This window comes from Neolamprologus brichardi, chromosome 22 (genome assembly GCF_056152115.1).
Source record: "Neolamprologus brichardi isolate AB-2024 chromosome 22, ASM5615211v1, whole genome shotgun sequence".
NCBI classification, from domain to species: domain Eukaryota; kingdom Metazoa; phylum Chordata; class Actinopteri; order Cichliformes; family Cichlidae; genus Neolamprologus; species Neolamprologus brichardi.
Window position 1 is genome coordinate 19,381,849 of NC_142124.1, and position 17,308 is coordinate 19,399,156.

Below are 17,308 nucleotides of genomic sequence, written 5' to 3' on the forward strand. Positions count from 1 at the left end.
TGCTTGAAAACAATAGTGTGTCATCGGATGGAGAACGAGAGGAAAAATTGTGACAAGTGAAAGAGGGGTATGTGTAGAGAAAAACAACAGAGAATCAAGGCACAGATGATTTATTTCAGCCTTGTAGCTGCCAGTACAGCTTATCATGTGAAACCAATAGTGTATATATATTCAGAGACCACTTTATTAGTACTGGGTTGGACCCTTCAGAACTGCTTTAATTCCTTATTGTAGAGCTTCAACAAGGTAGTGGAAGCAGTCCTCAGAGATTTTGGCCCGTGTGTGTATATATAGGTGATAGCATCACACAGTTGCTGCAGATTCATTGGTTGCACATCCATGATATGAATCTCCTGTTCCAACAAAATCTCAAAGATGATCTTTTGGATTGAGATGCAGTATTATCCTGCTGGAAGCAACCATCAGAAGGTGGACACACTGTGATTATAAAGAGATGGACGTGTTCAGCACAATACTCAGGTAGGGTCTGATGCCCAAACAATGTTCAGCTGGTTCCAAGGGTGCCAAAGTGTGCCAAGAAAATGTGATCCGCACCATTACACTTGTATCAGCCTGAACCGTTGATACAAGACAGGATGAATTCATGCTTTCATGTTGTTTATGCCAAAATTCTCACTTTTCCATTTGAATGTTGAGATTCATCAGACTAGACAACATTTTTTCAATCCTCTAATATCCAGTTTTGGGCTGTGAGAATTGTAGTCTCAATTTCCAGCTGCTGTAGCCCATCTGCTTCAAGGTTTGACATGCTGTACATTCAGAGGTCCTCTGCCTTGGTTGTAATGAGTAGTTATTTGAGTCAGTGTTGCTTTCTTACTATGTCTACCTGCCTAAATACAAGTTGCTGCCTTGAGATTGGCTGATTAGATTTGCATTAATGAGCCAGTGTAGCTAATTAAGTGGCTGGTGAATGTTTATGTCTAAATTTTTGACATTGTCAGAACTGCAAATTTATGTCATCCGCTCTTTCTGTTGATATAAGTTACTATCATTACAATGGAGGGACAAGAAACCACCTTTTATACCTTCCAGTATAACTTTGAACAAATCCAGGTGATGTGTGTTTTGCTTGTATATTGCGGTGCTTAAACTAACTACTCAACTTTGTGGCCTTGTTGGATGTGCTGTTTGGCTCATAAAGCTGGTTGTAGGTTTACAAAGGAGCGCTTCAAGCTGCTGACTGCCCACCCTGCGGTGGGGCAGGTAGAAGAAAATCCTTGCTTAAGATTATGTGGGGGAAATGTAATCGTGATAATTATTATCAAGGTACTTTGTCTTCAAGTAAAATATATTTTTAGTATTTTCTACGAGCAAACAAAAGACATCCAAGTCATCATGAGGGTCTGAGAAACACTAAGTCTGAATGAAATACCGGACACGTTCTACCTCGGCTTCTACCTTTGTGTAACCCACAGAGGACGCTAAAATGAAAGGATAACCCCCAAATGTGTTGGAGTGCAAAAGGGTCAAAGTAACACAAATCACTGAACAGTAAACAGCACTCAAAGGAAAAAAAAGGACACACACACATGCATCTTGTCCTATTTTTTTTTTTGTTGTTGTAAGGAAATGATGAGAGGTTGTGTACAGTGTGCACAAACTAAAATGAAACATTAAAATTGTCTTTACAGGCAATTTTGTTGTAGAATTCTTTGTTTCATCTTCCTGGTGCTGAAGTTAATCAAATCTAATTTGGCATTGGGTGAATCAGCACCGAAGTGAACACCAATAAAATCTTAAAATAAGACGGCAAAATAAATTACAAGTTACATGGCAAAATGTTCCACGCAATGTTTCAAAGAGTGTCTCTTCAAGAGAAAGGGCTCCATTGTCCCACTCCATTGAAATGGACAATTTAATCTACACAGATACTTAGATTTTACAGTAAGGCTGAGTTTTTCTGTATAAGTCTTACACAGAAATGTATAGTTTCTTTGTCGTGCAGATAAATATTTGTAAATGCGTGAAGTACATAAGTATTTTTTCAATGGTTTAGGTTATGAACGTTCTAGATATGTGTGCAGAAAAAGCTGCATGAAACATATTTTAAAATGATTTGCAATGTACACCAAAAAAAAAAAAAAAAGATGAACCAAATGTTGGAAAATCTGAGCAAACATTAAAGAATCCTGCACAGAATGAGAAGGCGCTGGTCGTTGATAGTCACGCTGAATGCATTTCACACCTTACATTACAAATGTACGAGTGAGAAAGTAACAGTTTGCCTGATGACACACTTGTGGGCTTTTTTTATGTTGGGTTTTTTTTTTTAATTAAAAGAAACAGCTTTTCTAGACATCTGATATTTAAATGTGTTACAGTCGTTCAAATCTATCAGGTCACATTTCAAAGGGTCTCATTGGCAGAGGAAAATCCACAACCTGCTGCGTAACATTCCTGTGTCAGGATGCTGTTTGTTCAGCCATCTGAACTCAGCAGAGGCAGCATAGGTTCTGCAGCCCCTCAAAGACTTTACCACAAAAGCCCCTCCCCCCCACTTGGACCACCTACAGCCATAGACCAATTAAAATCACCACCCGCCAATTCCTGACCCAAATGGTTTGGCACGCACACGTGCCCCTCATTCGTAGCCACATACTCAAAGTGATGATGATAGTAACAACTGGAGAGAATAGAAGCGATCAATAAATAATGGATGATAATTGGCCCAGCTCATTTATTATTAATATTCTCAATTACCACTAAAGGGCCCACCTGACTTGTCTCTGTGCACGCGTTTCTGTGTATAGGTCACAGAAGATGTGTGTAAATATGAGCAAACTGGTGTTTGTAACTGGTCTTCTATTGTACTGGGTGCATGTCCCACAGACACATATGGCAGATGCTATATATTGTTTATAGAAGATGGTGTATGCTATAGGATATACTATATTACTGCCTCAAAAACTGCGAGATCCATCCTGATATCCAGTTGTCAGGTGGCCCGTTGCTCAAAGATCCACCTCCTTCTCTCTGTTTTTAAACAAAAGCACGAGAATTACAGCCGAATCTGTTTTCTAACAAGGCTGTCCTGCTTTCCTGTTTTTCCTTTCTCCACTCATTCCTGCAGATCACCACTCTGATCAACCACAAAGACAAGCCAAAGAAGTCAGATCGCACCCTGGCAGCTATACACAGGGTGGGCCAGGCGGTGAGTGTAGCAGTGGGGCGTTTTGTAGCAGTCGGGGAGGCCATCGCCGCAGAGAACCAGGAGCTGAAGGATGAGATGGGTCAAGCCTGCTTCGAAGCTCGCAGAGCAGGTGAGCATCTTTGGTTGGGCCTCGTTTTTATTTGACATTTTTACTGAACTGCTGCACATAAACGTAACACATAGTGGAGTGTTTGTTTTCTAGCTTTCACTCCTTTTTATGTGTTTGATGTATAAAGTGTTTTTTGTTGTTGTTTTTTTTATCCTAAATGCTTCTTCCTGATGGATCCTGTATTTTCCTGTAGTAAACTTGGTCATTTCTTTATGATGCTCTACTTTTTCCACTGAGGGTATATTGACCTGGTTATCCAATAAGCTGCAGGCTTCTCATCAGTGTTTTGTTAAGACAACCAACGACAGTTTCATAAAGCATCGAGCATCACCTTCAGGCTTCAGTCTTATCAAATTTTATCAAATTTCGATTAGTCTGAACAGCCTGGCTGTCAAACAGTATTACACCAGAGGACCTCCAGAGTGCTCTAAACACATTGCTGTTATTAGGTTGGAAGTAAAATATGAAAAAGTGCTGCTGCACCCAAGGGTGCTGTGTAGAGTGAGGGAATTAATGTGTGTATGTGGGCTTGGGAAGCGCTGCATAATGGATTCTGATAGAAGGAAATGGGAGACTTTATGCAGCAGGCTGTTGGTGAGATTAAAAGGGTTGTAGTTTCCCTAATATTCAGCACCTCAAACAGAAATTGATAGTTTCTTTGTTATGCAGATACATATTTGTAACCTGTTTGAAGAACCAATCATATTTTCCCATCGATTTATATTAATTGACCTTTTCTGTGTTGATTTCTGTCCACGGCTGCATCTCTAAAGAGAGATTCTCTCTACTAACATCTCTACATTTGTAAAGATCTAAGTGTTCTGTAAATATTCTTCCCAAAAACTATATCGATGTGGATAATCCTGGTGTCCTTGGAAGTTTAATTATTATGGATGAAACATTCTAATGTGTCTTATGTTAAGGCACAGACATACAAACGTACACTACAATCATTATATTAAGATTAGTGGTATTAGTAGTAGTAGCAATACTACAGATTATATAATATTGGATACCCTAATGGGATTTTTCTGATAAAGTCATCATGCTGAACATTTCAGGGTTTCAGCCCAAGTTTTAAAACATGCTCATGAGGTCCTGGAGTTGAGTTGAGTTGAGCATTTAATAGTTGCCCTCTCTCCTGGGATGCAGTGCAAACCATTTCTTCATAACCCTGAGCAGATCGGAGCAGATTTGTTTGAATGTTTTCGGCAAATTTCATATGCATGCTATTTAAACCTGCTTTAACCTCAATCTCATTATTGAGATGCTGGTTGGAGCCTATAGCACATGGTCAATATTTTGTACGCGCCCCAGCTTGTAATGTCTTTGCCATTTAAAGTATTGGCTTTGAAAAGAGGATCGAAGTTTGCGACCACTCACAGCCAGACGCAGCTAGTCTGTTATCAGTCTGGTATCAGTTTGGGTTGTGTTACATGCAGTCTGTTTTCGATAATACAGCAGTTTACTGTGATAAATCAGCACAAACTGTCTGGTACCATCTTTTGAAAATCTGTTGCTGTCTACATACACAGAACTTCACATTAATTACTTACATTCAGAGTCCAGTCTGATTCTCATACATCTGAAACAGAAATTCCTCCAGAAATAGTGACATAGTTGCTGACTTACGCAATCTGCAACTATTGTTTTAGGTAGGAATATACCAAGAAAAAGTTGATTTGAGTCTCCCGTTGTAAGGAGACGGGTTGCAGACGAGTCGTGTTCCTCAGCTCAGACTGATTGCAACGTGCTGGCAATTAAGGCTACGTCCACACGTACCCGGGTATTTTTGAAAACGCAGATTTTTCTATGCGTTTGCACCTTTCGTCCACACGTAAATGGCGTTTTCGGTCACTGAAAACAGAGATTTTTAAAAACTCCGGCCAGGGTGGATATTTTCTAAAACTCCGTTTTTGCATTTACGTGTGGACGAGAAAAATGCAGAAAACGCAGCGTCAAAGGTGTGCGCCTTTTTTGACGTCACACTGTGCACCACGTTATTGTTTCGGTGAAATGAATTTCTACAATACTGTTACTGTTAATTGTACTCTCTGCAGTGTTTAAATGCTTACATATACACACACAGTTACTGTCCCTCCACACATACGACTCGGTTCTGCTTCTATGCCCCATCCTTGTTTACTATTTCCCACCGAGGCTTCTAGACTTCTGATTGGCCAACATTTCTACACGGTTAGGAATATATCGCCACCTGTTGCTTTGGCATGTTCCTAGCAGCGTTTTCCTTCATTTCTGCGTTTACGTGTGGACAGCATTATTTTTTAAAACAAAAACGGAAAATCTCCGTTTTCAAAAATACCCGTGTACGTGTGGACGTAGCCTAAATTACATTTGTTTGTAAACCTTCACCAGTCTGTCTGACAGACAGTTGTTTGAAGGTTACCACCCACCAGGGAACCCCTCATTTTTTTTCCATCCATCCATTCTCTTCTGCTTATGCTTATCAGGGTCGGGGGCTATCCCAGCTATCATAGGGCAAAAGGCAAGGTACACCCTGGACAGGTTGCCAGTCTCATTTTCATTTCTTTATTTTTTTCTTCCTGCTCATTGCAAGGCTACGGTCTTTTTATTTATTTCTTTATGACTAAGCTAGAAATGCATAACATATCTGTTGACACTGAAGCCTGTACCTGGGGTCTTCTTGTTGCTCCCTGAAAACTACAAAGAGATGCTAGGAGTCTTTGGAGAGGTCAAAAAAGTAGCCACCAGTGTTAAAAGACAAGAAAGAGCGAACTGTTAGCTCTAACTGAAGATGGAAAAGACAAGGTGATGTTTTTGTGAGAGATTTGCTTTTCCCACTGTTTAGCACTTCCCTTTGTATTGCCTTTTTAAGATCCTGTCTAAAAATATAGACTCTGTGGCTTCCTGTCAGTCCAAATGTTCTCACAACCCTTAGTTTAGATAGTTGTTATCACTTGCAAGTGTAACTTTTCTTCATCTCTGCCAACTCTTGCAATCTTATCAGACAAAACAAGGACCTCATTTAGCCTTCTACAGAGCAAACCGGAAACAATATCGCAGCGGATAAGAATTTAGCCTCAACACCGTGATAATAGGTTTATTTTGTGGGAACCAGCTTGTGTAGCTTTAATCCTCTCACAGTGCTGATTTGTAAAGACGGCTAAAACTCAAACAAAGAGAGCGCTGGTGGGAGGAGGAGAATAGACTGATGAGAAAGTGTGTGTGTTTGTGAAGCTGCGTGCTCTGAGGTAAAACCAAGTAAAGTGTATGTGTGCACCTGTGTGTGCGTGTGTTGCTTGCCCACTGTGACTAATTTATTCCAGTTCTTGCTTTCCTCTCAGGGAGGTGTTTTCACAGTTTTCCCTCATACTTATACTGACAGTCAGTACAATTGTTCCCTGATTAGAAAAACTTTTTTCGCCCCCTTTTTTTTTTCCTGGTCTCTGACTATTTTAAAAAAAAAAAAAAATAATGGAGGCATCTTGAGGGATGATAAAAAAGGTCTTTTCTCTTAGATTTTGTTAAAGTCTCTGGGAGAAAGAAGGGCTAGTTAGTGAAGGATTGACATTTCTCTAATACCTAGCCGCAGGGAGAGTTTAATCAGGCAGGCTTCAGCCTTGTGTGCGCTGTAATGAATGAAATAAAAGCAGGCTGAAAGCACTAGTTTAATTAGATGCTACCCATCATCGGCGCGTCGCAGGGATCCAATGAGGCAGGTCAGTGAAGGCAATCTGTGCTGGATCTCTGTCTCTGTCAGTTTCACTCAGTTTCTTAGTGTCATTCTCACATTTCCCTGATTTCTGCCTTTCCCTTTCTTCCCAAGATGTCAAAGAAGGGTAGCTGGGATCAGGATGAGAATGAGTTTGCGTAAAGTAAACTGTCAAAATGTTTTATCTAAGTAGCATATGGTATATGAATGACACAGAAACACAGCTACAGCAATGTTGGCACCTATACACTCTCTGGCTTCCTGTCAGATGTCAGATTCCAAATGTTCTCACAACCCTTAGTTTAGATAGTTGTTATCACTTGCACTAGCCTGCACTACACACAGTACAACTGAGGTGGTGGGGTACATATTAATTTTGAAAGTTGTTATGTAGTTGAAAGTGGGATTATACAAGATTCTAAGTGTAATGTGCCTGATCCATTGCCATCCATAGAGTCAGGCAATATACCAGCATACAACAGACTACACGGTCTGGTTTTCACTTATCAATAATGAGTCAATGATTCAGGAAACAAAAGCAGAATTCATTCACACAGCACACAACTTTTTGTGTTGGGCAAAACTGCTTTGTACATGAACAGACAGATTTGATACGTAAAGGCTCAGTAGGATAGGTTTGATTTCAACTCAAGATTATGAAAATCTGTGCCGGGCACAATTTATATTCTGCTAATGGAGAGGCGAGAGTTGGATCAGGCCTCTGTTATCTACCCTGGTCGTGGTCACGGGGGGGTTGTGCAGCATTCTTTGTGAGGCGGGCCTCAAATGTTTTAACTGGTTAGCAGAGCTGGCACTGAAAAGCAGCCTGTCGGATGCAATCAGTTCCTCACTGCAGCTTCTTTTAAAGGACCAGCCAAACATAATGGACAGCTAAGCTGCAGCACTTGCTAGCGACCTATCCCCTTCCCTTTCCTTTCTGAACTCTGAACTCTTGCTGGGATTTCTTAACTCTGTACATTTTCCTCTTGATAGAGGATATTTTGGTAATGGGTTTTCAGCCTGCTCTGTATAACTCTACATTCTTCCCTTTTGGGGGTAGTTCTAGTGCACAGTCTGTTCCGAAGTGTGCCCATTCGGAACTGGCTGATTGCTTGACCTCTGGTATAGCTGCTCGCAGCTTTCTCATAATCACAGACCAACCGCCCAGCCAGAGAGAAACACTGCTGTGAGTCCTTTTTGTGTTGTTAGCCATATCTGTCTAAATAGTTGTCTGATCATCTAAAGGAGCCGGCAATGTGGTGTGTGATGCCGGCAATCTTTTAACCATTGTGCAACTGTAATAAAGTTGGGTACAACATCAGGTCCGTTGTATGTGGACTATAAAGATAATGACACTTACTGAACCATAGGCTGGAATAAAGTCAGTTTCTCAGTTGTTCCCTTCATTTATTAGTGACATGAGCAATTATTATTTTTTGGTTGTGGGGTGAGGGGTTTGGAGCATTATGTATTAGTATTATCTGAACTAACTACTTTTTTTTAAAACTCTTAAAACAAGTCACATTGGAAGCATACCAGTAAGTTGGGGGCTGGGTTGTAATAGCAGATATGCTAATGTGCGAAGTTCCAGTCTGTCCAAGACTTTACTGCCAGAGGTGAAGAGTGACACACTGGAGAAACATGACACAGTGTCATAACTAACAGGCCATGATCAATTGATTGTCCATCCGTCCAATTTCTTCCTTCTATCTGGGTCCAGATCTCAGTGACAGAAGGCAACAGAAAAATAGCCCTAGAGGTGTTTCTTCTGCCACATCCTGCAAATCCTTCTGAGTACTTCCAGGCCAGATGGGATATGTAAACCCTCCAGCATGTTCTGCGCCTGACTCCACAAATAGGATAAGATCTTTTTTGGATAGCCTGACACCAAGTCAGAAAGTGTTCAGGGCCAACCAAGTTTCCATGGCCTCTTCAAAGTGAGCTTTTGGGCTGTGTGACTTGACCTTTCACTGCCTAATCTGATTTTTCAGTTTTTATAAACAGAGTTAAAAAGTCCAAAACATGTCCCTGCTGGATATAGCCCAACTAGAACTGGACTTCTTACATAACATAAACACATTAAAAGCATTTAAAAAGCAGACTTGTACCGAGCACAACTTTTTTTTTTCCCCCCCCCCCTGCTTCTCGGCCAATAGATCGTTTCAAAATAACCTGTTTTCTTTTTGTTTCCAGCTCACGTATTTGGCGAGGTGTAGAAAGCCCCCCCCCCCGTAAAACAGATGGTGGATGGCAAAAAAACCCTCTGTTGGTATAATTAAAATATACACAGGCTTATAAAGAACTGATGTCAAAAAAACAAACTATATTTAATTTTCATGTGTGAGGTTGTGTTTTTTGGATGAGAATAAAAAAGAACACTCATAACCGTTAATATAGCATTCATCTTTATTTGCAGGTGAAGTAATGTCAAACAGTGTATCATCTCAGATGGTTTAAACTTCTACCATTGTGGATTGATGACCCACGCTGTCCCTTACAGGTGATGCCATAGCCCAGCTGACAGATGTTGGCTCGGCCTTGCCGTCCCAGTTGGATGGACGTGTCACAGTGTTTAGTGATAGGACAGCGATGGTGAAGGCTGCTCGATTGCTCCTCTCTTCTGTCACCAAAGTCCTGGTCCTGGCAGACCGCATCGTCATCAAACAGATAATCACATCACGCAACAAGGTGAGTCATAACGGACGTGAGCCATAGCCATATAACCACATGGATGGGTTCGCTTGCTTTGTTTGTCTTCTACACGTTTTGGTCCACACAGAAATACACACACATGCACGTGCGCACACGCACGCGCACACACTAGCAAACTCCATCCTGAGTCCCTTATGTCCTAACAGATAAGCACTGGCTCTCTGAAGAAGTACTCTGGAGGTAATTGAAGGGAAACAGCACATTTAGCAACCACATAAAAACGCAGAACCAGAGACTGTCTCTCTCTGTCGTACCTGGCTACGCTCTTAGCCAGACAATGTGATACAGATGTAGCTCTGTAGACTGAGTCAAGAATGGAAACGGGCCCTAATCATGACTGGTTAGCCTCGTTTCGACAGACAGTCGACAGCCCCCTGCTCTCCATTATTGGCAAACACAATTATACCCCTTCCTCCTCTTTACATGGCATGGATAAAAGCTGCTTATGCTCAGTATGCTAGCATAGCCTCATTGGCTAGCATGAATGTAATGCAAATCAATGTAAAAAAAGATACTGCTAATACACTTCTATCACATTGAACTGTCAATGCAACAAACGGCAGGATGGGGTTGACAGAAATAAAAGTGTATATTTACTCTAGTATGGCAAATCATGTTTTTAGTCTCCCTACTACTATTCTCATCAAGATAGACAGTATAAAAGATGAATGTCGCTGCCATGAATTTATTATTTTTACCGTTTTCTGAAGCACAGAGATCATTTTAAATGTTGCCAATTTGGTTTCAAAAACCCGACTGCGGCAAGGAGTGTGAAATAGCTTGCTCATTGGCTAACTGGTTAACACTTGTCAATAGCCAATGAGCTTACCATGGATAATCTTCCGGTATCCACTGACTAAGATTTGAAAATAGACTTAATTTTTTGTTCAATATGACCCAAAATGAGTGACTGGGTCCACAAAGTCATGAGGAACTTGCTAACAGAGGTCATGTCAAGGCATTTTTTCCCTCAAACTTCAATTCAGGTTTCTCGTATGATGTCTTGCACTCATTGCTCAATTGTTGGCCATTGCATATGATACCACCAGTTGTTATGGGAAACATTTTTATTCTCCAACTGGTAATTATTGGCATTGCTGGCAGTGGATCCTGAAGGTTTGTGGCTATTGCTAGATGAAATTGGTTGTAAAGAAAGTGCTACACCAAAGACATCCTAGTGACTGCTTTGGTTGCTACCAGATTGCCGTGGTTTCCTGTAGTTTTTCGTGTTTGTCTGCAAGTGGGACACGTATCGGAAATGGATAAGTTTCATCCTCAAAAATAAAAGTTGCACCTTTTTAACCATGAAGTTTCACTGCAGCTGAGAGGGTAGCAGGACAGTGTTTGTAGAGAAGTCCATTTCTTCCACATCAATATGCTAGCAACCAAAGTTATTTGCTAATTGGCTGGGGACTTCTTATTTTTCCTTACAGGCAGGTCCTAGCCAACCTGCATGACTCCAACTTTGGCAATCATTTTCAACACGACTGCCTCAGCAACCATTCAGCAACTATTCGGGGAATATTTGTTTTTCCTTCACAACTGGTGTTAATTTTGACAGCTGTTTTTGGTTTTGCTTTAGCTTTAGTCTTTTGACTAAAATTACATTTAGATTTAGTCATAATTTAAGCCTCCAAATTCTATTTATTTTTAGTATTGTGTTTTTACCGTGAGAGTTGCTCCACATGGTGGGTGACAAACAAGGAGCTTGGCTCCTTCGCACCCCGTTTGTCAACAGCAGATTAAATGTGTGCGTCTGACCTTACTGCACAAAGGGGAGTACATCTGATTAGATCACCTTCAATCCAAACTTAGTTCTGATTGGAAATTGTCTTTTCAGAACATTTTCATCTTGTTTTTATTCATTGATGAAAGTGTCAGGACACTTCAACATAGCGTCTGAGCTCGTGCATTTGTTTTTATTAAGTGATCGTCTTGATTTTTCATAAAAAGTGGTCGTGGATGAAAATTATTGCTTGACGTAATAAACACTGCTCACAACTGGTGGTTGCCAAATGGTTGCAGACCTGCCCCTAGGCCTTTTGACCGAGTCCTTATTTATTTGATCCTAAACTGTCACCCATGATTGTCACGCGTTCAGAGTGTGACATGTGTTTGTAAAACCGGTCACCATTCGGTGGCCTTCAGGTAGAATCCAGGTTTAAAGCACTTCCACAGTGGCTTCATCTTTCTAACCCAAAAGCAACGACCAGGTTTTATACTGCCTATGATACCAAACTATGTGGCCATTTCCAGTGCTACTCTGATGTTCTTCCTGCTTTCAGGTTCTGGTAACGCTCGATCATCTGGAAAGAGTCAGCACCTTCCAGGAATTTGTTCAGATTTTCAGCCAGTTTGGCAACGAGATGGTGGAGTTTGCTCACCTGACGGGAGACAGACAGAATGTGAGTGGCATCTTAAGAAACACAATCTGGTTATTTTTTGCTTGAAGAGGATAAAAATCCTCAGTTTATTTTAAAAAAAAAAATCCCTCATTAAATTAAAACGCTTGCAAATTTGTATCTGAAGTCTTTTCAATTCTGCAACACTGAAAAACATGTTTGTTTATTCATATCGGCCTAATCTAGCAAACATTGATTTCGTAAACATGATTTTCTGAATGTGAAAGCAGGCGATGAAATTGCACTTTAAAACCTCATGTACCTACACTGTGAATGTGCCGGCAAACTCAGAACAAATCAATAACACACGTGTCAAATATTTACACTCCCCAGCAAATCAAACAATTACAGAGTAACAAGGCTTCCTCTGGTTTCTTTTGTTTCCGTCAAGTTTCTTCATCTCTTTCTGTGTCTATTTATTCTCCCAACCAATGTCTCAATCCATAAAAGAAATGCACAGGTCAGTTATGACTCACATCTCTCAAATACAGTTTGCAACACGAGTCCGTGCTGTGCTTTCAGCAGTCCTTTCTCTTTGCAGTTTAGCAGCTATCCAAATTTGCAAGACAAAACTTTTGCTCAAAGCTTCAAAAACAGTCCAACTTCAGGCAGCTAACTTTGTACTGTCAGAGACTGCTAATCCTATTTTGATCCATACAGCCAGCCTCTGCAGCTAAAGCGCTTTGCCTGCAGAAGTTGATGCAAAGTGCAACGGCTGCGATATCTCTACAGGGAGGGGAGGATCGACCATCCCTCTTTCTGAATTTCATCAGGTCTCGTGTTTTGACACACACGTCACGTCTCTCTCCAACGCTCCTCGTTGCTGCTAATGCTCTCTCCCCTCATTTGCCACCCTGTTTTGTGTGTGTGAGTGTCAACTCCAGCTCAAACACTCACACGCGCACACATTGCTTTAGAAAATCTACCATCTTCATCTATTGAGGCCAGGCGAGCACAGAGGCAAAAATAATGACAGATAATCACACCGTCTTTGTAATCTATGGCAAAGTGCCCAGAAAGGAGTTGATTCAGCTGCCTTTTCCAAATCCAGTATCTACATAATTCAAGCTGCCTATTTCTGAGCGGAGTACACAAAGAAGATGCGGCAGGTCATCCACAGTGTATGTTCTTTTCTATTCCTGTAGTATCTCTTTTTGATAGATGACAGCTCACCTATTAAGTTTCATGCGTGGAATGAAACTTGGAAACGGATCTGTGTTTCGTTTGGGCGTCCCTACACACAGCATGAAAGATTTGTTGAATAGCTTTGATGCTTCATGTCCCTTGCTCACCCTGAGAGTTCTAAGACGCCGTAACTTAAGTAAAGCCACCCAAAGCCATCTGGTGTGTGTGTGTGTGCGTTTGCGCTGCAGGACTTGAAGGATGAGAAGAAGAAAGCCCGGATGGCAGCAGCTAGAGCAGTGCTGGAGAAGTGCACCATGATGCTCCTCACAGCCTCCAAGGTAAACTGCTGGCCCACCAACACTGGGCCTCGAGGCAAGGTTTATAAATTCTGTTCACCTTAAAGATTTAAAGCCTTCTCTGGTTTCTCAAGACTCGAGATTTTTGGCCCTCTTTGGCTTTATTATTAACACTAACCAAAGTCACATCATCATAAAAGAAAAATACTATCTGTGGTTGAAAAACATGAAAAATGACAGAAGTTCAGAAGCGCACGACAGGCTGTAGGTTTGACATTTCACATCTTATCCCTACCAAAGACTTGCCTGAGGCACCCAGACTGTGAGTCGGCGCGGATCAACAAAGACGCCGTGTTCCACCGAATGCGCTGTGCCCTGGAGCAGGTCATCGAGATTGTCACTGAAGCACGGAGCTCTGGGGAGAACAGGATCCTTCCTGCCAGCATCTACAATGGCATCAAGGAATTTAAGGTAGGTTTAGAGATTACACTTTGCACGAGTCATGGTAAAGGCTTCAGATTAATGACGCTGACGTGTGTTAGCCCGTGAAGTTAAGTAGTGATCCTCTTTTGTTAATGCAAAGCGCTATTTAAGCGTCGCAGCAGCGCAGCGGCTTATTCATCATCAGACTTTTGGAGTGTTGATTTGTGGTCGCACAATTGGCATTTGTTGCATTCACGGTGTTTGCTGTAGCTTCAGATGTGACTCAAACAATCAACACAGAGGAGCAGACCTACTCATTTAGTAATTTGGCTCATACGGTTGAGTGAATCACCAGTAAACCTACCTCATGCTTACTAATCTTCTCTCTCCTCCGTGTGCGCTGGCAGATGAAACAAATGAACACTTGTAAAAACATTTTTAAGGAGGGGTCTTTTCCACTGAGATAAAAGAAAGAGGAAAGTATTTTAATGAAAAGGCCTGAGATGCTTATTGCTTTTAATGATCATCCCGGCTGCTTTTAATCGTCGAGATCTCTTTTCATCTACTCTCCAAATGCTCCTTCAATTCACACCCCGCAATTCCCAACTTTCCCCCCACCCTGCTTTCTGCAGTCCGGCGTGGAGTGCCTGCGGGAGAACCTATACTCCTTGTCACCGCAGAGCATGTCCAGCCAGCTGGAGGCTCTGGTCGAGCGGACAGAGGACTTCACTGATTCGGCCTACACCAGTCATGAGCAGCGTCAGGCCATCCTTGGACTGTGCCAGCTGGCGCGCCAGGACACCCAGCAGCTGGTACACGCCTGGGTTGAGGCGGTATGTTGGCACATGCAGACAGGCTTTCACAGATGTACACAGAGACACTGGAATATTCATAAAAAAACATACATTTCTGTATAAAGACTATCCACAAGTTCTTATCGGATTAGATTAGATTAGATAAAACTTTATTAATCCCTCGGGTGGGTTCCTCTGGGAAATTCGGTTTCCTAGCACAGGACCGACAGAAGTTACAGAATGTGAGCAGAAATATACACGTATATAAATACAGAGTGTACAAAGGGATAAATAGAATATGAATCCAAGGGAATTGCACATTTCAACTATTGTGGGGCGATCGTGGCTCAAGAGTTGGGAGTTCGCCTTGTTATCGGATGGTTGCCGGTTCGAGCCCCAGCTCGGACAGTCTCAGTCGTTGTGTCCTTGGGCAAGACACTTCACCTACCGGTGTTGGCCAGAAGGGCCGATGGCGCGATATGGCAGCCTCGCTTCTGTCAGTCTGCCCCAGGGCAGCTGTGGCTACAACTGTAGCTTGCCTCCACCAGTGTATGAATGTGTGTGTGAATGGGTGGATGACTGGGTGTGTAAAGCGCTTTGGGGTCCCTGGGGGGGACTAGTAAAAGTGCTATACAAATACAGGCCATTTACCATTTATGTTCTGTAAGAGGCTTCAAGTATTGGTAGGTTAAAAAGATGCAAAGAGTAGGAGCTATAGATGCTGATGTTGAGTTATTGCAAAGAAAATACAATATGTATTTATTCTGATCCTTTTAAGACTGCTGTTTATCATATACAGGACTGCACAGAAGACTTGAGCAGCCCTAATTTCTTTATATTTTGCTAGGAAAATAGGAAATGGGTGCAGTAATTAAAAAAACATCTGCAAACATATATGGGAATGCAGAATATAAGGCGAGAACAATTCTAATAAGCCTGAATATCAATATTTGGCATGACAACTTTTGTTCTGAACTCTTAGGCAGCTTTCTTGTAATTTGTTGAAGTAGTCTTCGGGAATAGACGTCGAGGCTACTTGAAGAACATTCAAAGCTCTTCTTTGAATGTTGGCTGCCATTAGTTCTGTTCTCTGTCATCATGATCACATCCCAAGATGCTTAAAAAATGTTGCGGTACAGACTCTGGAGAGGTGAATCCATGACTGATAGTGCTGCTTTCTGTGTTTTCCTATCTAAGTATGCTTTTACTGCACCAATGATGCTTTCCAGATGCTATTACATGGTGGATCAAATCAGATTGTAGACAGGCGGAGCTTCCACCATGTTTTGCAGATGGTTGTAGACGATCACTGTTGCACCTTTCTCCTAACCTCCTCCGTATGTAACCACAACAATTTGGATTAATCACTCCATCAGACCAGTTGCTACTGATTTTCAGTTAAGTTCTTGTGTAATTTGGCAAACCTCAGAGCAATTCTGATAAGGCTTTGACCAACAGTGTTGATGAAAAGATCACCTTACCACTAACAGGTTCTGTGTCGGTTGGGTTTTTTTTCCTATTGCTTGACCTGCAGACACTGTTGTCATCTATTTTTTATTTTTAAAACCCGACACTTCTCCAATCCTCCACACAATTTCCTCATTTTTTTTAAAAGAGACACTGCACGCAGTTATGAGAGATGCAGAGTTTTCCGTTAATAGCTCTTTAGGTTGGTCCAGAAATATTTTTTGGGAGAACAAATGATGTGTTTTGGTGGCTGGCTTTTACTAACAGTGTCTGATGATGCATTTTAACTTTGATTCTTTGCTAAGTTGTCTGCTAAGCGTAGTTTCATCCCTTTTTACGTTTGAATGATTGACAGGCCTCTTGACTTAACAAACAAAAAAAATGGTCAGGCACAAGGACTGGACGGAAAATGAGTTGTAAACAGCCCATGTCAAAAGAAAAACTTCAGAAAGCTTGAAGAACTATTGCTTAATGCCATTTCACAAAAGCAGTCTGGCTCCTTGGAAGTAAGTACTTCCAAGGAGCCAGTACTGTATGAACATTCACTGCATTTGTTTTTAGTCTATTAGTCAGACAAAACAAGCAAATTTAAACCACCACAGTGACCTCAGATAAATTATGAAGTCAAAATGTAATAGATTTGAAAAATTAAAATATTAAGAAATTGTTAAAGAACATAATAGTCAGGCTTTTGTAAATGTAATTCTCAAGTGGGAACAATCTTGTGTTTATCTCTGCGCAGCATGCAGTGTGGCTGTTTAAACACAGCTCCGCAGACAGAAACTCATACAGCCAGACCCACACACATTAACATTAGCCCCCCCCCCCCCCCCCCTCCTCCTACAAACTCACTTACTCATTCACCTTGCCTCCTCAGTTTCTTTTCACACATCTCTCCTGGAACAACATAGCATAATAACCCACCTGAATCACTGTTTTTACCGAGGCTCATTGAGCTGTGAAAGAAAATGTTGTGTTCCTCCTCATTCAGCGGTGTCTCCTTGGCCTTCAGAATTGATGGACTTGCGAAACGCAAGTCATTATGTTGCAGTTTCTAGTTGTAAACTTTTTTCCAGTGTACTCAGAGTACACAGAGATGCTACTGCTGCAAAAC

At 41.5% G+C, this 17,308-nt stretch overlaps 1 protein-coding gene across 1 annotated transcript in view; it reads left to right on the forward strand.

The window, feature by feature from the left end:
• The window catches only part of ctnnal1 (catenin (cadherin-associated protein), alpha-like 1), a 53,538-nt gene that overhangs the window by 26,176 nt on the left and 10,054 nt on the right, over positions 1-17,308 (forward strand). The window contains exons 2-7 of the mRNA XM_006787720.3: positions 3,092-3,281; positions 9,476-9,663; positions 11,973-12,092; positions 13,463-13,552; positions 13,811-13,981; positions 14,566-14,766. Coding sequence (XP_006787783.2) covers positions 3,092-3,281; positions 9,476-9,663; positions 11,973-12,092; positions 13,463-13,552; positions 13,811-13,981; positions 14,566-14,766 — 960 coding nt within the window. The remainder of the gene's footprint in view (positions 1-3,091; positions 3,282-9,475; positions 9,664-11,972; positions 12,093-13,462; positions 13,553-13,810; positions 13,982-14,565; positions 14,767-17,308) is intronic.